The sequence below is a fragment of the Balaenoptera ricei genome, chromosome 9 (genome assembly GCF_028023285.1).
Source record: "Balaenoptera ricei isolate mBalRic1 chromosome 9, mBalRic1.hap2, whole genome shotgun sequence".
In the NCBI taxonomy this organism is placed as follows: domain Eukaryota; kingdom Metazoa; phylum Chordata; class Mammalia; order Artiodactyla; family Balaenopteridae; genus Balaenoptera; species Balaenoptera ricei.
Window position 1 is genome coordinate 55,214,299 of NC_082647.1, and position 20,740 is coordinate 55,235,038.

The 20,740-nt window shown below is 33.8% G+C and overlaps 1 protein-coding gene across 1 annotated transcript in view; it reads left to right on the plus strand.

Annotated features, from left to right (window-relative positions):
* CFAP69 (cilia and flagella associated protein 69) overlaps positions 1-20,740 on the plus strand; it is a 65,809-nt gene that overhangs the window by 27,385 nt on the left and 17,684 nt on the right. The window contains 9 exon segments of the mRNA XM_059932766.1: positions 1,259-1,408; positions 1,517-1,694; positions 3,401-3,524; positions 5,788-5,836; positions 5,932-6,053; positions 8,311-8,527; positions 10,915-11,079; positions 13,937-14,055; positions 15,626-15,744. Of these exon segments, the coding sequence (XP_059788749.1) occupies positions 1,259-1,408; positions 1,517-1,694; positions 3,401-3,524; positions 5,788-5,836; positions 5,932-6,053; positions 8,311-8,527; positions 10,915-11,079; positions 13,937-14,055; positions 15,626-15,744 (1,243 nt within the window).

Consider the following 20,740-nt stretch of genomic DNA (forward strand, 5'->3'; position numbering starts at 1 on the left):
TGAGAAAAGGCTTACAATAAAATCTTTAGTGAAAAAAAAAATCTTTAGTGGTTGCAGTTGAATGTAAAATTCTGCATATAGTATACTGTTAAAGTTATATGCATACATTAAAAATATCAGTAAGAAAGATACCAGATCTACAATAATCTGTAACATAGTAGCTGCTTAATAGATATCTATTGATAAAAAAAAAAAAGAAATATACCAGAATGTTAAGGTTGTTCTCTATGGATGGTGAAATTATGCAACTTGTGGTTTTCTCTTTATATTTTTTAAATGCCTAAAGTGAGTAGCTAGGGCCTTACCATAGAGAACCCATCACAGGAATGGACAGGGCCTTGTCCAGGGCTAAAGATCAAATTCAGAAAGACAAGACAAACTGACAGACATCTCAGAACTATGGCAAAGTTAAAGAATCTAGTTGGTCTCAAAAGTCAAGAAGTCAAGGAGGTAGATAAGTATATCACTAAGAAAGAAAATAGCTGTGTCTCACGTGAGCAGGTACCTTCTGCTGTGTATTTAATCTCTCTAGTTGAGTGTAGTTGGTCAGGTACCTGTGCAGCTGTATTAAAGGAGAGGTGGTGTTTCTCATAGGTGCTACAGCAGAAGGAAATTATTATAAGACATGTTGCCAAGAATCAAACTTCCCTAAAATACCATTATATTCACTAGCATTTATCAGAACAGCATTATATTTTCACCTCTTATTTCATCACCAAATTACATAATTATGGTCCCTTGAAAGCACTAAAGTAATGTATTGAGTTGAATAGTGAAAACATTTAGTATTTGTAATCATGCCATTTTCCTTTATGGAAAGGTATATCTAGAGAAAAGAAATATTGTTCTTTTTTAGAATTTAAAATATGCCTCCAACTCTGCGGTCCTATTTCAAATGCTACACCAGGGATCAGCAAACTGTGGACCCCAGGCCAAAACTGGCCCTCTGTAAATAAACTTTTATTGGAACACAGCCATGCCCACTTATTTTTGTATGGTTTATGCCTGCTTTCATGCTATGGTAGCAGAGTTGAGTATTTGAGAGAGAAATCTTATAACCTGCAAAGCCTAAAATACTGATACCTGGCCTTTTATAGAAGTTTGCCAATCCCTGTGCTATACCATTTTAACATGCCATACACTTTTTTAAAGTTTTTGTTGTTGCTGTTGTTTAACAATAAATTACTCATTCTTTTGTTTAATGTAGATGATTACTATGTGAAATAATTGTACATTTTTATTCACTAATTGTTGTTAGGTTACCAGCAGGCTAGTTCATCATATAAGATTAAAATGGCTGAAGTTGGAGGATTGGCAAAAACAATGGTCCAGTCATTGGCGTTGCTTGAAAATCAACTTGTTGAGAAACTTTGGGTACTTAAAGCTCTACAGCATCTCTCAGCTTCTGGTTTGTATATTATTGTACATATTTGAACACTTCATTCTCAACTATTTTTGTTTTTATCTAATAATGTCAAGACTGTACAGCATAAATAATTTTAAAATTTATTTTCAGAAGTTAATTGTACTTTAATGGTGAAAGCACAAGCAGCCAGTGGAATCTGTGCTCACCTCAATGACCCAGATCCCTCTGGACAGCTTCTATTTCGTTCATCCGAAATACTTTGGAACTTATTGGAAAAATCTTCAAAAGAAGAAATCATACAACAGCTTAGTAACTTGGAATGTTTGCTGTAAGTTTATGTGGTTAGATAGGAACTTTTAACCTTAAAACGATAGCCAGTGACATAACTAAAATTTTTTTTTTAAATTTGTGTTCAGTTAGGCTTCTGATTCATGTAATGGCTATGTTTCAGGACATTTTTTTGTACCATGGTATAAATGCATCTGCACAATAACAAGTCTTTTTTTTTTTTTCTATGTGGAAGGCTTTTAAAGTAGCTTGTTAACAAAACTAAATTATGTCCTTGAGCATGTATAAAGTAAAATTAGATATTTAAAAGAACTATTTCATTTGTTCATTCAGTAAACCTATTTTTGAGTACTTACTGTCTTCCAGATACTACAGTAAGCATTAGCAATAAAATATGAGTGAGCCATTAAGTTACTTATTCATATATTCATCAAATAATTATTGTCTGCTCTGTGCCAAGTTCAGTACTAGGCTGTGGAAATACAACTGAAAACAATACAGAAATGGTCTCTGCTTTCATGGCACTTGCATTATGTTAAGAGAGAGAGACAAGTATATAGGCAACTAAAAGAGCACATACTAAATGTTATGAAAGAGATTACTGCAAGGTCCTTCACGTTCTCCCGAAGATGATGGATCAGCACAGTTTTGTTTGCAAGCGACTGAACCCCCAACCCAACTGATTTAAACCGAATAGGAAATTTTATGGGCTCATGTAACTACAAAGTCAAGGATAAAACTGGTTTCATGTGCAGCTGTATTCAAGGCTCAGCAAATATCAGGACTTGGGCCCTCTTCATCCCTCTGCACTATTTTCCACTGTGTTGGCTTTAGTCTCAAGATCCATATGGTAAGACCTACGAAGTCTAGCTTCACATAATCACAACCCCAAACCAAGCAGAAGATAAGACTTGCTATTCCAAAAGCTCAAAGAAAATTCTTCTAATTGAGTCCCTGTTGACCCTTAGTGGCCTGGTGTTGGCCATATGCCCATTTCAGAGTGAGTTACAGTGACAGAAAGAAGGAATGCTCTAACTCGCTTCCTTTTAGTTGAAGGCAGCTTCACAAGACCAAAAGTGGGTAAAGAGTGAATGCCTAAATAAAAATAAGGGTACTATTATCACAAGAAGGGCAAGTGGCTCCTAGAAGATAAAGCAACAAATGCCCATTGTACAGGGAACCTGACCCAGATTGGAGAGTTAATCAGCACTTCCTAATAAACCCTAATCTGGTATCTGAATGATAAATGTGACTTACCAACACAAGAGTTCTGCATGCAGAGAGCATCCTAGACAGGGGAACAGAAGTGAAAGAAGAATTTAGCAAAATCAAAAAATTGAAAGAAATTCAATATAGTGAGAGCAAAAAGTACAGGGTGGAATAGTGAGAGATGAAGCCAACAATGTTAGCAGGGACTGTAACATGAAAGGCCTGATAAGCCTTGGTAGGGAGGTAGGGCTTTATCCTAAGAACAAAGAAAAGCCTTTAAGTATCAGTAATTTTAAAAAGGAAAATGACGTGATTGAATCTTTATTTTAGAGCAGTCACTTTGACCACCATGTATAGATTGGACCGAGGGATTCTTATCTGGTCCCTCAGTGAACTAGAGGCAGATTTGTAAAGATAGAAAAGATTAGAAATATTTTGAAATGAGTAGTAAAATGTAAAAAGGGAGATTTTGTTGGTAGACACTTAGGTGGTATTTCCATAGAAATATGGCTTTAAAGATATGATTTAACTTTTTAGGGCTTTGAAGAAAGTATTTAAAAATCTGTTTACAAGAGGTCTTAGTCATTATGATCGTCAGCTTAGAAATGACATATTAGTGATCACAACAATTATATCTCAAAATCCTGGAGCACCAATGATTGTAAGTATGAATCAAATTGCATTTTAATTCTAATTGTGGAAGTGGTGGGTGTGGGGGGAGGGGGGAGTCCTGAACTATGTTGTAACATTTATGTACTTTGTTGTAATGCCAAGTTATATTGTAATGTCATTATGGTCACCAGTATACTTGCACTCTGCCAGTTCTTCTTTGCATCCCTTTGGAAGGTTGAGATCCTCCTCATGTATTATAATTTACTCACAAATATAATTTACTCATCTGGGCATAAGACCTAAATAGACATTTCTCTAAAGAAGACAAACAAACGGCCAATAGGCACATGAAAACATCCTCCTCATTGCTAATTATTAGAGAAATGCAAATCAAAACTACAATGAGGTACCACCTTACACTGGTCAGAATGGCCATCATTAAAAAGTCTACAGAAAAACAGGGACTTCCCTGGTGGTCCAGTGGGTAAGGCTCTGTGCTTCCAGTACAGGGGGTCCAGGTTCAATTCCTGGTCGGGGGTTGGGGAACTAGATCCTGCATGCATACCATGATGAAGAGTTCACATGCCGCAACTAAGAGGTCTGCATGTCACAACTAAAAAGATCCTGCATGCCACAACTAAAGATCCAGCATGCCCCAACGAAGATCCCATGTGCTGCAACTAAGACCTGGCACAGCCAAATAAATAAATATTAAAAAAAAAAGTCTACAAAAAACAAATGCTGGAGGGGGTGTAGAGAAAAGGGAACCCTCCTACACTGTTGGTGGGAATGTAAATTGGTGCAGCCACTATGGAAAACAGTATGGAGATTCCATAAAAAACTGAAAATAGAGTTGCCATATGCTCCAGCAATCCGACTTCTGGGCACATATAAGACGAAGCTATAATTTGAAAAGATACATGCACCCCTGTGTTCATAGCAGCACTATTTACAATAGCCACTATTTACAATGACAGATGAATGGATAAAGAAGATGTGGTACAGATATACAATGGAATACTACTCAGCCATAAAAAAGAATGAAATAATGCCATTTGCAGCAACATGGATGGACCTAGAGATTATCATACTAAGTCACACAGAGAAAGACAAATACCATATGATATCACTTATATGTGGAATCTGAAAACGACACAAATGAACATATCTATGAAACAGAAACAGACTCACAGATATAGAGAACAGACTTGTGGTTGCCAAAGGGGAGGGGTGGGGGAGGGAAGGATTGGGAGTTTGGGATTAGAAGATACAAACTATTATATATAGGATGGATAAACAACAAGGTCCTACTGTATAGCACAGGGAACTATATTCAATATCTTGTGATAAACCATAATGGAAAAGAACATGAAAAAGAATATATGTATAACTGAATCACTTTGCTGTACAGCAGAAATTAACACAACATTGTAAATCAACTAGACTTCAATAAAATTAAAAAAAAAAAAACAGTCATGGAATTTATACTGTACAAATGGGGAAAACGTCCTACATAGCTTCCTAGTCAAGGTTGCATTGTGTAGGTGGGCCTATGTTTCTGTGGAAGCCCCTGGTCAGTCAATAAATTCTCATCAGCATCTTTGCAAACATTCAGGTGAATTCCATGAATGTGAGTCAATAGGAATAACATCTTCACATTTTAAAGAAACCATATGGATCTTAAAGTAGTAGGAATATAGAGTTGCAAGCTCAAAAGCCCAAGGTTTGTCCCTATAAATTCTCCCTAATGTACGAAGTCCAACTAGGATATCTCTGTCAGGAATGAGTTCCCTCATGCTGAAATGTTTTCTGGTCATTCTTCAGGGCTTTTCATGTTAAGTAGGAATTGTTTGTTGTCTCTTGACCAAACCTTTGACATATTTGAGAGTGGTTGGGGTCAGGGTGGGGAGCCAGGGGGTGTTTAAGAAGAAAAGCTGTTGAAAATAACTATTTTCTTCCCTTCTTTCATCCCTTGAAGGTATAGATAATGAATTACATAAGTAACTTTTAGCAGTACGTTTTGGGTTCTTACCAAATTTTAAACAGTATCTTGTAAAATATTCATAGAATAATGTAATATATTTCTAAGAACCTACAGAAGTAAGTTTAATATTAAATAAATTACAAGTTTATCTGGCTATATGCTTTTATTTTCTTGCTTTCATCCCTTATTATTAGTGCTTTATGAACTCAAATGAATGACAAGGAGAGTCTGATAAAAAATACCTACATATTAAGTAAATATGGGCATCTGTAACTTAATTTCCATATAATTAATTCATCTTTCTGTTTATTTTGTGTATTTATATTAGGAGTGTGGCTTTACCAGGGATTTGATATTATTTGCAACCTTTAATGAAGGTAAAAACCATAAAACTTTCAACTTATAATTATCTTAATGAGTCATATATCATTTCAGCTTTTATTTTACTCCTCCTTTTTTTTCCCTCTCACAGTTAAAAGCCAAAATCCTTTGGTAAAAGGTCTTAAGTTTTCTAATTCCTATGAAGATTTTGAGTTGAAGAAATTGCTATTCAATATAATTGTGACCTTTTATAAAGATTTATCTACTATACAGGTAAAAAGTAATCAAAATTAAAATTAAAATTGTCTCACTTTGTAGTATAACTTTTTAAAAGCCATGGCTGCAAATCTTTCATCAGCCCATATATTTACCATAGAAGGTAACAAACTCATATTCACTGGAATTTCACTTTTTCAAAATTTCTCTTATCTATTAATGAACAGTGAATTTACCTAAATTTAAACCACATAAACCAAGGAAAAGCAGGAGAACCGTGGAGATTTATTTATATATTTAGAGCTCCTGAATAAGAGAACATAATGTGAAAGAAAATCCATATAGGCCCACCCAGCCTAATAGTCTATCTTTGACCATAGTAATGAGGGATGATTTAATGCTGGAGGAAATTGCTCATCTCTATGCCGCCCATCTCAAACTGTATGAACCTGCTTTTTCTCCACACAAATCTAACCTTCTTATGTACATATTTTTATTACCAATGAATTATCTTAATACTTTATATCCTACATAAAGCATGGTGTAATTTGAAGAGCACTGGAAATGAATTTCACGTCTGTCTTATCGCCTACTAGCTGTATGGCCTTGGCAAAGTCACCTAAACTTTCTGAGGCTCAGTTCTTCCTTCTGTTGTGAGACTGAGATAAGGGTTTTGTAAACTATAAAGCAACAGAAAAAAATATACTACTTACTAACAATTCCATTAGTTTAGTTATTACTGCATTAATTGAAATTTCATTTTAGTCTTAAAACTCTTTCAAGTTCCAAGGGAGGAATCATTCTATCAATTTCATTAGTGGTAATATAAACGTGGTATAATATGGTGGTTAAGGCTTTAGTCAGGTGGAATCCAGTGCTGTCGCTTTCTAGCAATGTGATCTTGAATACATAGTTTAGCGTCTCTAAATTCCAGTTATCTCAACTTCAAAGTGGGGAAAACACCTATCTCATGGAATTATTATGAGGATTAAAAGAGCTAAAAACAATTTTTTTTGGTAATGCCACTTTGAAGAATATACTAAAAAATGCTCAGAAAAAAACTGTCTTTACAGTTATAACTTTGTTATTCATATCAAAAATGTACACTCCATAGAAGCTAAATGTATTTTCTGAAATGTCATATAGAAAATCATTCAATAGAATATGGTTTATTATTATAGTGGAGTATTATATAACTATTAAAATGACAGATACAAAGATAATAAAATTTACACTATAGTTTATAAACCAATTTTATTTGACAACAAAGTCAAATGGCACAAAGACTGATAAGCTTCTTAAAGCACTACGTGAGCAATGGAATCAACTAATTTTCTTCCTGTCACATGTTTGTGTTTGTGGCTCAGTAATGGTAGTGATAATAAATACGTGTACTGTTATTTGCAGTTCACAGAGTATTTCAAAAAAATTATCCACTTACTACTTACAGCAGTGCTAGAACTAATTGTTATTCTTGTTTTCTCAGTTCTAAATCTTGTGCTCTTTCCATGTGGAATAGTAGAAAATTTAGAAAAATTCATAGATATTATTGTGAAAAAATCTTTGTAGAATAATGCCAGATGAAAAGAAAATTGAATAGAATATAGCACATGGTGTGTTACTATCTTGTGAACCATAAATATATACCAATCAGAATCAGCTGTAATATTAACTTGATTGTCATATTATAATAGCTTTGCATTTTTGTTTTATTTTTATTGACATCATGGATTCAGTACAGTTTTAAAATTCTTGGCGTGTAATTAACTATGGCTTGTGACCTGACTGGTATTCACTGGATAGAGTATTTGTATAAGTTCTGTTGCCTATGATTAAAAATAGCCATAGTCTATTATCATAACTTCAGCCAAAATTGATTTCTTAAAGTATATATACAATTGAATCTCTGAAATATTTCCTTTAAGAAACAAAAGTAAGGAAGACAGAAATAACCACCAGCTTATTTGCTCTAAATTTTCGACTCCTGTGGTTTTATCATAAGTGGAGGTAAACTGCATATATAAGCAGCATAGATTAAAAAAACTAATACTTATTTTACATTATTGTTAGCCATAGAGTGTATATCCCAGAAAGGGGGATCACAGTGAACTGTTGTTATTAGTGAGTTTGGTTTTGGGTTTTTTAATTTTTTAATTTTTGGTGCTTAACATAGCTTGGAATCTTTAGGAAGAAAGTATTTTGAAATGATCATCAATAACACATCAAATTGGAAATCTTTTATTAAATTTTCTTAGATTAAATAAAATTGTTTTAATTATGTTTCTAACATAGTACTTTTTGCCCTTTCTCACAGCTATTAATTGATGGCAAAGTTATTTTGGCTTTGTTTACCTATGTTAAAAAGCCTGAGAAACACAAAATAGTTGAGTGGTCTGCAGCACAGTATGAAGAATTACAACTGCATGCAATTGCCACTTTGTCATCAGTGGCTCCTTTTTTAATAGACGAGTACATGTTGTATCAGGGAAATGCTCACATCCTTGCATTTTTAGAATGGTGTGACAGTGAAGGTAAGTGGCCTTTCAGATTCCTGTCAAAATTCTAATCTACATATTTCAACTGAATGGCGGTGTAGAAAAAGAAATACAATTAAAAGGAGAACTAACAATGTAGATCTGGCCTTCTGTGATTTTAATGTGTTTAAATGCTGTTTTAAGGAAAAAAGCCTGAGATTTCATTTATAGTCAGACATTAGTAAATCTTAGCTATAGTTGATGCATACCTTTCAGTAAAAGAAATCATTCATATAAACTGATTTAAATTTTTATATTATTAGGCCTATCCAATAATTATACTGTCCTGTAATATTTTAATTAGTCATTCAACAAATATTTATTGAATGCCTACTAGTAACCATATATTGTTTTAGCTACTAACGAAACATTTATGTTCAAAATAAATGAAATCCATACCTTCATGGAGCTTCCAATCTAGATCTCTAGCCACATGTAGTCTGCCAATTTAGCAGAGCCCTAATTTGTATGAATATTTCATTTCAATTCTCATAATTCTTAGAAGGGAAATAAGAAATACATTCTTTTTAAAAAAAATTATAAGTAAGATACTGTATTTTTCTCTGGTAGTAACTTTGCTCTGGAAATAATTTTGTATGGTACATTTTCATTAGATCAAGAATAGCACTCATCCATGAGGGAGAAAAAATTATAGCTTATTTTTATTCTCTAGTTTTTAATATGCTGAGTTACTAAATTTAGTCATGTTAAATTACTGTGCATTAAATAAAACAATTCTCCTGTCTCTCCTTTATATTATTTATGTTTACAGAAGTCTATAAGGCAAAAAAAGGAAATGCTTCCTAACAAGAAGAAGCCTGATAGCTAACAGTTATTGAGTACTTACTATGTGATAGGCCTTAACCCCCTCAGCAGTATTAAACCATTTAGGCCTCACAACAAATCTAGGAGTTATAGGTTCTATTATTAGCCCTGTTGTTCAGTGGGTAGAACTCAGTCAGAGAAGTTAAATAACTTGTTCCTTGCCACATAGTAAGTGATTTAATGCAGGCAGTCTAGCTCCAGAATCCACATTTCTAAAGCTATACACACTACTGAGAACAGTATTTTGAACTTTTTTTTTTTTTAGCATTAAACAAAAAGCTACTTCTAAAAGAACCTTTCAAAGAAAGCATATTATAGCAAAGAAAGAGAACTTGCCTTGTTATTTATCAAGACTGACCATAAAGCTATAGTAATTAAAATTGTATGGTACTAGACCAGGCATAGACCAGTGGAATGGAATATATGGGAGGTTGGCATCATCAGAGATGATATTGCCAATCAATGAGAGAAGGATGGTGCTCTGGCAGTTGGCCCTCCGTGTGAAAAAATAAAAATTAGATCCTTTCAGCTTGTTTTAAAAAGTCAATTGCAAAATGAATTCAAGCCCTAAATGCAAAAAGTTAAACTGTAAAAATCTTAGAAGAAAACATGGGAAATTATCTTTATGATAACAGGGTAGAAACAGACTTTTTAAATACAGAAGAGCTTAAACTATAAAGAAGATTATTAAAGATTATTAAATGTATTAACTACTGTAAAACGGAAATATCTGTATGACAAAATCTGAATAAGATAACAATCTATAAATTGAGGGAAGACATTTACTCACCACTCTGGCTGATAAACGATTAGAATTCAGGTTCATAAAGAACTCCTACATATCAAAAAGAAAATAACTCAGTAGAGAAGTAGGCAAACAATAGAGATTGCCAAGAAAATTCTTCAAAATTTTTGGAGAAAATCTCAAATTTTCAAAAAAAATTAAAAGACACTCAACCCCACCGGTAATCAGAGAAATGTAATTGCTCTGCAAATTAAGATAACAATGAACTACCATTTCACATTTAATAGATTGGGAAAAATCTATTTCTTATACATTGTATCCATATAACCACTTTGGGGAACAATTTGGCAACTTTAATAAAATTCCATGTGGGTATACCCTATATGATTCTGGTGTCACAGGCGAAACACTTCTCAGTGGGAACAAGAGGACATGAACTAGAATGTTCATTGTAGCAATTTGTACTAGTGAATGGATAAACTGTTATTTATAAACTGGATGTGGAAAGCAGTTAAAACTGAGCGATCTAGATCTACTTGTAACAATGTGAATAATTTTAAAAATACAACATTGAGTAACAGAAACAAGTTACAAAAGATACATACAATAATGATACATTTGAGTAAAATTTAAAAACACATATTTCTGTACTGGAAATAGAAAGAGGAGGGGGATGGAATCATATTTACTTCTCTAAAAAAAAAAAAACCCTGAAGTATGACAAAATTTTAACATCTCTTTAAACTTATATAGATATAAAAGATGTCTAATCTAAATTTCTTGATGTAAAGTAACTATTAATATTTCCCTACAGATTCCTTCTTTAGTCATGGGAACAGTTTTCATGGTACAGGTGGCCGTGGAAACAAGTTTGCCCAGATGCGTTACAGTTTAAGACTCTTGAGAGCCATGGTCTACCTTGAGCATGAGACCATAAACAAGGATCTTTGTGAAAAGAGAGCAATTCAGCAACTGATAGGTAAAAACGTAACATGTTTGTGTCCTGATGAAAGTAGAATGTTTATGAATTAGAACTTTTGTTTGAAATGTTTTTCTACACATTTATTTTGTCCTATAGCCGACAAACTCCTGAATATTTTCTTGATTTTTGTTTCATACTGTTGCTATAAATTAGTTTGTCTCTACTGAAACATCATGATCACTTATCCTTTAAACATTTGTTTACTTAATTCAGATACCGTTTCATTTAGGATTATCTTTATCTTTTTTGTTTTTTTTTAATGGGCTAGTGTTATATTTCACTCTTCTAGGAGTAAGATCACCACTTTTTGGCCAGGCCTTTTGGAGTCATTTTAAAAGAGGATAACATTACATTTTCCAGTGCATTTGACATTACCAGAACACTGGTACGCTGGTGTATACAGAAATGTACATAGGTTTTCTGATGTGAAATATCAGGATATCCTTAATTTTCAACTTAAAGAGTTGACTGTGCTAAGTCACTTTATCTCCAACATACATACATGCGAGTTCAGTGTAAAATTCAGAACCCCTAAGCAAAAGCTTTCTACCTTTTGTTATTTAAAAAATAAATAGTTCTCTGGCCCTAATCTTTCCTGGCTTTGAGAAGTAAGAGTTATATTTGTCATATCCATGTTCAGTGACTCATGACTGCCTCATGAGTAGGTGATATAATTTGCTGGATGTCAATTAATTACAAATGCTTACTCAAAAACTCTTCTACCTGTTCAGTGCCTGCTCTTCCATCATTAGTGGATTGGGGTGGTGCCCCCTAATAATAATACTAGTAAGCAAAATGAGGATATTGAAAAGAGGGCTAGGCAAAAACATTCACTTTCTTGATGAGCTTACTGGAGGATGACCAAACCTGAAAGTAGATTTTATCACTTCTGTGCACATTTCATGATACAGAACTCAGTGTGAAGGCCCCAGCCTAACTGGATGAATACAATTTTCCATATATCCAAGAAGAAGTCTTAATCTTACCTGGGTAGCAAGTGGGGAAGGGAGAGCAAATAGCAAGGGTTCTTTTCTTCTTAGGACCTTTCCCTTTAACTTGAAAGAAGCTGATCTTTATTATGTGAGTTCCTAGGGGCAGGAACCTTCTCTTACAGAGTCTAACAGAGGCTCTATAGTAGTAATAAGCTCAACAAATAGTAATTGCATTGTAAATGTAAATGTTTATACACCTGTTGTGTAGGCACTGGTGTCATAAACATGTATAGAACAGAACTCTCAAGACCTTGCCTTAATGAAAACAAAAGGAAAGATGTATGTCATAGAAAGATAGCATGCGTTACCCTGCACTGTTAGTAAGGCACCTAGTGAGTAATACAGAGAGTAAATGCCACAGGGTAGTCTTCAAGGCTGGGCAATCTTAACAAGAATCTTTATGAGTTAGGGTGTGAGGGTAAGGCTGGTTTCAAGAGGAAAAAAAAATAGAGAGAGAGAGAGAGAGATGGTCTTTCAAGCAAGGGGACAGCATAAACAGAGACATGAAGCCAAAATATACATGATGATGTGTTCAGAGCTAGCTTAAGTGGAGTCAAAGTTTTATGAAGACAAATAATATGAAATAAAGTTAATTGTCTAGTCAGAGGCCAAGCAAGAAAGAGTTTTGAATGGCATACCATAATAGAGTTTGAACTTCATTCTCTTTAAGCATGGGGAGCTATTAGTGGTTTGGATTAGGGAAGTTATATGTGCAATGCTACTTTAGAAAGAGGAAATCTGAAAAATATATCCAATGGTTAGAATAGAGCAAGGAAAGGGTAAATGTAGGGAGTTAAAGGATACCAAAATATTAAGAAAATAAATCAGTATTAACATAACATTTATTACAGACAACAGGGAAAGTGACATCCCTGTACACAGGTAGGAAGAAGAGGAGATAATCTAGAAAGGAGAAGCAGATGCAAGGCCAGCCAGGTTGGATTCCTAGAAGGTGTCCTAAAAAGGGAGCATAGGCCCTCTGTCCATGGCATGCCTCTGCCCTGGCCTCCAGCATGCTCACCTAGCCTTCCTAGACTCTGATCCTTCACCTGTAATTCATCCTAACAGGACCAAGAATTGTCCCTTCAGGGCCAACAGTGGAAATAGGCTGTGATTTCCATGGCCCTTTTACTTTGAAACATAGCTCCACACCTTTCTGCTAATGCCAGTGATCCCTTAGTAACTGAGGAAAAATGACTTTTGTTCCTTATACAAAGCTTAAGGGAAAAGTCCTTTTTTGAGGCAAAATTTTATTGTGAATGACATTCCATCAATGTAAGTGGCTATTTTCAAGTCTTTTAAAATTTTGATTGGAAGGAGAGCTTTTAAAGAACATGGGAATATTGCTACCTAAGTTATTGAAGATGCCTTCGAGTAGACATAAGGAGACGATGCAGAAAGAAGTAACAGGAATAGAAAACGTACTTAGGGATGTCTTCCACCTTTGCTTAAGATTGACCCTGTTGACCACAAGGACAAGAAGAGATGAGGCAAGCTATGATCAGGCATTTTGGTCATATATTTGCAAAGGCACGCATCTTTGCCTCATGAAACTGCATATTTTTAAACAGTTTTGTTTGCTTGGTGAAGTATCAGGTTGTTAAGGGCTTCTTTTAATGACACGCCGTTAATTATGTACTGGAAAGTCTATATATATGGGGCTACTGATTGTATTGAGAGCCCAAAGAATCCATTTATCATCTTCTGTCTACAGCTTCTAGGAAACCATACAATGAAAATAGCCCTTTTAAAAATAGTTTTTCTAGTTGAAATTTTATAAGAAAGAATTTCAGAACAGTAATTGATCAAAATAAAAATACAATGTTCAATAACTTTACATTCTTTAACTTTTTTCAAATCAGGAATCTTTAAAAATACAATAAGCAAGTATAATGATAAGGAAGAGGCCATTGTTTTGGAAATTCAATCTGATATTTTACTTATTTTATCTGGTCTTTGTGAACATCATATTCCTAGGAAGGTATGTATGCCTGTGAATCAAAGTTTTGTTCAGATCTCTCAATCACATAACACTATGAACTTTTTCTTAGTAAATGTCCATAAATGTTGGTGTTTTTTTAATCTTATGAAGATTTAATATTCTTTTTTAAGAGTATAATTACATACAGTAAAGTATATAGATCTTAAGTATATAGTTTGATAGGTTTTGACAAATGTATGCATCCATTTAACCCATATCGCAATTAAAATATAGAATATTTTTATCTCCCTGTAAAATTCTTTCATGCCGCTTAGCAGCCATGCCCCCACTTGCCTACAGGCAACCACTTTTCTGATTTCTATTCCCATAAATTAGTTTTGCCTATTTTTTAACTTTATAAGAATGGAATCACATGATTATTTACTCTATTAGTTCTGGTTTCTATCAGCCAGCACCATATTTCTGAAATATATCCATGTTGTTGCATGTATCAATAATTCATTCCTTTTTATTGCTGAATAGTATTGTACGAATACAACAAAATTTGTTTCTCTATTCCCTTATTGATAAACACTTAGGTTGATTCCATTTGGGACTACTATGTTTAAAGCTTTAATTAACATTCTTGTACTAGTCTTTTTGTGGACATAATGCTTTCATTTCTCTTGGATAAATACCTAGGAGTGCAACTAATGGATCATAAGATAGGTGTATGTTTTGAAGAAACTGGCAAATAGTTTTCCAGAGTGGCTGTACCATTATAAATGATGTTTTGGGTTTGAATTGGGTTCATACCTAAAACTAAAAGTTAGAAAAAAGAGCTTAATTCCCTTTGATCTTTTTAATGCCATAGCAAACTCTGAGTCTCAGAGATTAATAACTTAAATAGCAAGACATAGATTTGGAAAGATAAAAATTAAAAATTATGAAGGTTTCAATAGAGTGATTTGAGGGAGAGGCAAAAAAGAACAGTAAACACATACTTAGCTCCAAGCTTTGGTGGAACTTCTTATATTCTATCACCCTGCACCTGTGTTCTTCTGGAAAATACTCATAGTCTTGCTTACTGGGAACCAGAACTGAATGACAAGACAATAGGAAAGGTACTTGGTAACAGACAAATATTAATTGGTGATAACATCACAAAAATTATTAAAGGTTTTAACTGCTATTTATAAATTTATTTCTCTCTTGGGAACATTGGAAAATCTTCCATGATAGAATTTTAACCCCTTAAATTAGTTGTTGCTATCTAGTACTCATCTGACATGATGTTAGATTACATTCATTACAATGTGGAAGAAAACCATGGGACAAGCCTTATGGTTTATTTTTTTTTAAAGAAAGAGAAAGGGAAAAAATATAAAGGGACATTAAGCTGACATGTTGATTGATATCCTCTCTAAAATGACTAGCTTTACAATAATTTGTCTTAAATTCCTGAGAACAAGTGAGTACAAATTTGAAAAAAAAAATCGTATTACAGTACTATTTTCCTAAAAATGTTGTTGTATTTTTCTGGTAGAAAACGTTTTAGGGGACAGGATGAAATGGGAAAGGAAAGGATTATTTATTTATTTCAAGAAATAATTTTAAATAAATCTCTTAGGAAATTTTTGGAACTGAAGGAGTGGATATAATTCTTCATGTAATGAAAACAGACCCCAAGAAGTTACAGAGTGGATTAGGCTATAATGTACTTCTTTTTAGTACATTGGACAGCATTTGGTAAGTATTACTGTACCCATGTTAGATAGAATCACAGTAAAAGAAAATTACATCTTTTGGTAGCTATGTATGCCAATTTTCTTCCCTCAAAACTACAGCAGAAAGATAAGCCTTTTTCTTTTCAGTAGTCCAGAAATGACACTTACCAATATCCTTTGGAAAGTAGTCTTGTCCATCACTCAAATATAAAACCATTCTTGTATCTAAACTTAAATCCTTGTTTTTTGTGATTTGAATGCATTCCATTTTGCCCTGGCCTGGGAAAATACAAGCATCTACTATTACTCATACAGTATTCTTCTTATTCTTGAAGACTGCTGAATTCCTCATTCATCTTATCTTAAAAAGTTGAAAACCAGTTGATTAGGAAGTTCCTCATCAATATTGTTTCCCAAACATTTTAGCATTCCAAAGGGCAAATATATATATATATATATATATATATATATACACTACTTTTCTTAACATTAATTTATGAAATTTTGTCTTGGGGAAAATTAGTTGAGTTTCCTATATCATTAACATTTAACACATTTCTTCTATTTGGGTGGAATTCATGAGAGCCACACTACAACACATTAGTTTAAAAACAAACAAACAAACAAACAAAAAACTCATGACTATAGACCAAATGGACCTAACAGATGTATGTAGAACATTACCAATAACAGCAGAAAACACATTTTTTTCAATCACTGTGATATTGTGATTTATAATTTAAAAATATGTATTTGGTCCATTTCTAGTACAGAGCTCCTAAAACTCTTGTAATTTCTTAATTAATAAGAGCAATGCGAACATCTTTTGTTTACAATATTTGGTCTTTTATCCTCAGTTCCTATAATAGTTTCAGAGTAATAAAGATGAAAGTAGTATCTTTTGTTATTCATAACAAGCCCCTTTCGACTACATCTGAGTTTATGTTAATGAGGTGAGTTTTGGAAAGCCCCTAGATAACCACAGGATGGGAGCCTGGTTGCCAGGGGAACTAACTATATGGTTAATTAAAGGGTTGTAACTTTCAGCTCCACCCTCAACCTCCAGGGAGGGGAGAGAGCTGTAAATTGAGTTTAACCATCAATGGCCACTGATTTCATCAATTACACCTACATAATGAAGCCTCCATAAAAATCCTAAACTATGAGATTGAGAGGGCTTCCAGGTTGGTGAACACTTGGAGGTGCTGAGAGAGGGCATGGAAGCTCCATGCCCCTTCCCCATATACCTTGCCCTGATCATCTCTTCCATCGGGCTGTTCCCAAGTTGGATCATTTTATAATAAACTAGTAATCTAGTAAGTAAACTATTTTCCTGAGATCTGTGAGCTACTCTATAGCTGGTTTATCAGAAGCACAGGTGACAACTTGGACTGGAATTTAAGGTTGGGGAAGGAAAGCAGCACAGTCTTGTGGGACTGAACCCTTAACCTGTGAGATCTGATGCTAACTCTAGGTAGATAGTTTCTGAATTGAACTGAATTGTAGGACACCCAGTTAATGTCCACTGAGAATTGAAGAATTGGTTTGTGTAGGAAAACCCTACACATTTGGTGGCCCTAAGTGAAGTATTTAGAGTAGTTTTGAGAGGAGACACAGAGGTTTTTTTCTTTTTTTTTTTACAAACACAAATGGAGCATTCTCTAGGGTAGATCACATGTAAGGTCATAAAACAAGTCTTGACAAACTTAAGAAGACTGAAATCATTCCTTTCTGACCACAACTGAATACAACTAGAAATCAATAACAAAAGGAAACCAGAAAAACTCACAAATGCATGGAAATCAAACAACACACTCTTGAACAACCATTGGGTCAAAGACAAAAATAAAAGGGAAATTAGAAAATTTCTCAAGAAAAACTAAAATGAAAACACAACATACCTAAACTTACGTGATACAGCAAAAGCAGCACTAAGAGGGAAGTTTATAGTGAAAAATCCCTATGTTTAAAAAGAAGAGTCAAACATCCTAACTTTACACCTCAAGGAACTATAAAACAGAACAAACCAAGCCCAAAGTTATCAGAACAAAGGAAACGATTACAGCAGAAATAAATGAAATAGAGAATAGAAAAACTCAACAAAACCAAGAGTTGCTTCTCTGAAGAGATAACAAAACTTTTTTGAAAATTGACAAAACTTTGGCTAGACTAAGAGAAAAAGAGAGAAGACTGAAATAAAATTATAAATGAAAGAGAAGGCATCACAACAGATAACACAGAAATAAAAAAGATCATAAGGGACCATTATAAACAACCATCTGCCAACAAATTGGACAACATAGAAGAAATGGATAAATTCCTAGAAATATACAATGTACTGAGACTGAATCAAGAGGAAATAAAAAGCCTGAACAGACCAATAACAATAAGGAGATTGAATCAGTAATCAAGAACCTTCCAGCCAAAAAAGCCCACGTCCAGAGAGCTTCACATGTGATTTTTTACCAAAAATTTAAAGAAGAATTATTCTGAAAGGTAGGAGAATAGGGAACACTTCCAAACTCATTTTATGAGGCCAGCATCACCATAATACCAAAGCCAGACAAAGACATCATAAAAAAGAATTGGGAGTTCCTTGGTAGTCCAGGGGTTAGGACTCGGCACTTTCACTGCCGTGGGCCTGGGTTCAATCCCTGGTCAGGGAACTAAGATTCTGTAAGCCACGCAGTGTGGCCAAAAAAGAAAGAACTACAGACCAATATCCCTGATGAACATGGAAGCAAAAATCCTCTAGAAAATATTAGTAAACTGAATTCAACAGCACATTAAAAGGATTATACACCATGACCAAGTGGAATTTATCCCTGGAAAGCAAGAATAGTTCAATATATGCATATTAGTCAATGTGATATACCACATTAATGTGGTATATCACAAAAGGACAAAAATCACATAATTATCTCAATGTATACAGAAAAAGCATTTGACAGAATTCAACACCCTTTCATGATAAAAACTCTCAATAAATTAGGTGGAGAAGGAATTTACCTCAACACAATAAAGGCTGTATATGAAAAGGCCACAGCTAATATCACACTGAATGGTGAAAAGCTGAAAGCTTTTTCTCTAAGATCTGTATCAGGCAAGGATGCCCACTCTCACCACTTCTACTCAATATAGTACTATAAGTCCTACCCAGAGCAGTTAGGCAAGAAAAAATAAATAAATAAAAGGCATCCAAATCAGAAAGAAAAAGGTAAAATTATCTCTGCAGATGACATGATCTTATACGTAAAAAACACTAAAGACTCCACCAAAAAACTGTTAGAACTAATAAATGAATTCAGTAAAGTTGCAGGATACAAAATTAACATATAAAAATCAGTTGCATTTCTATACACCAATAATGAACTACTCCAAAAAAAGGAAATTAGGAAAACAATCACGTTTGCAATTTCTAAGAATAAAATACTTAAAAGTAAACATAACCAAGGGGTGAAAGACATGGTGGTACTGCCACTGTGGAAAACAGTATGGAGGTTCCTCAGAAAATGAAAGATAGAACTACCATATGATCCAGTAATCTCATTTCTGGGTATATATCCAGAAGAATTGAAATCAGGATCTTGAAGAGATAGCTGCACTCTTATGTTCACTGCAGCATTATTCACAATAGCAAAGATACAGAAACCACCCAAATGTCCATCAGCAGATGAATGAATAAAGAAAATGTGGTATATACATACAATGGAATATTACTCAGCTTTAAAAGAGAAGGAAATCCTACCATTTGCAAGAACATGGATGGACCTAGAAGACATTATGCTAAGTGAAATAAGTCATTCACAGAAGGATTTCTCTTATACACAATTTCTCTTATAAAAGGCATCTAAAATAAAAGTGTAGAAGTAGATAACAGTATGTAGACAGTGGAATGATGGAGTGAGGGAGGCATGAGGTGTTATCATTCACCAGGTATAATGTTATAGTCATACAAGATTAGTAAGTTCCAGAGATCTGCAGTACAACATATTGCTCATAGATCTGCTCTATAATATAGCAGCTATAGTTAAGGTAAGGTATTGTGTACTTAAACATTTGTTAAGTGCATGGATCTAGTATGTTCAGTGGTCTTACTACAAAAAAAAAAAAAAATACCACAAAGGGATACAAGGACACTTTTAGAGGTGATGAATATTTTTATTACCTGGATTGTGGTGATAGTAACACAAGTATATACATATGTACAAACTCACCAAATTATATATAATAAGTATATGCAGATTAAAAAATTCCAGTTATACTTCAGTAAACATGGGGTGGGGTGAAACTCTGATGAATATTACTTTCCATAAGATGAAGTAACTAGATTTATCCCCTGCAAATTCTCTTTTTATATAGAGAGCTGGAATACTCAGCTCTCTTCCAGATACACATAGACAATGGGGCTAATCAACTATCTAGTTTCTTTTTTACAGCAGAGAAGAGAGGGATATAGTGATAAAATGATAACCTGATCTTAGGTTTCAACGGCAAAGTCTTATTGACCAAAGTGCTGTATTAAGCATAGTAAAAAATTTAGAGATGAATATTAATGAGTACCATCCTTACTATCTACCAATACATTGGGATTCAGCGGTTACTGCAGAAAATGACTTGATGTTTTATCCCTTTTTTACTTAATACCTCACAGTTATACTAAGATAAATAGTTTTATTTATGTGTCTTTTATTACAGCACAACTCAATTCCCTTTGGCTAAAAGATAATAAGTCCAATGTTTAATTAGTAACACTGGGCATCGGATCTTTTTCCTTTTCTTAGGAACTTAACTGAGAGGAGTTCTTGTCTATTCATTTGCATCATGAAAGGACTTTAAATTTTATCAAACACTTTTACTTCTATTGAGATATCATATACTATTTCTCCTTTATTCTGTTAATGTGGTCCATCACATTGTATTCCTTGAATAAGTCTGACCTGGTTATGGTGTATTATTTCTTTTTCTATGTTGTTGGTTTCAATTAGCTAACATTTTTAGATTTTTTTTTGGTACCA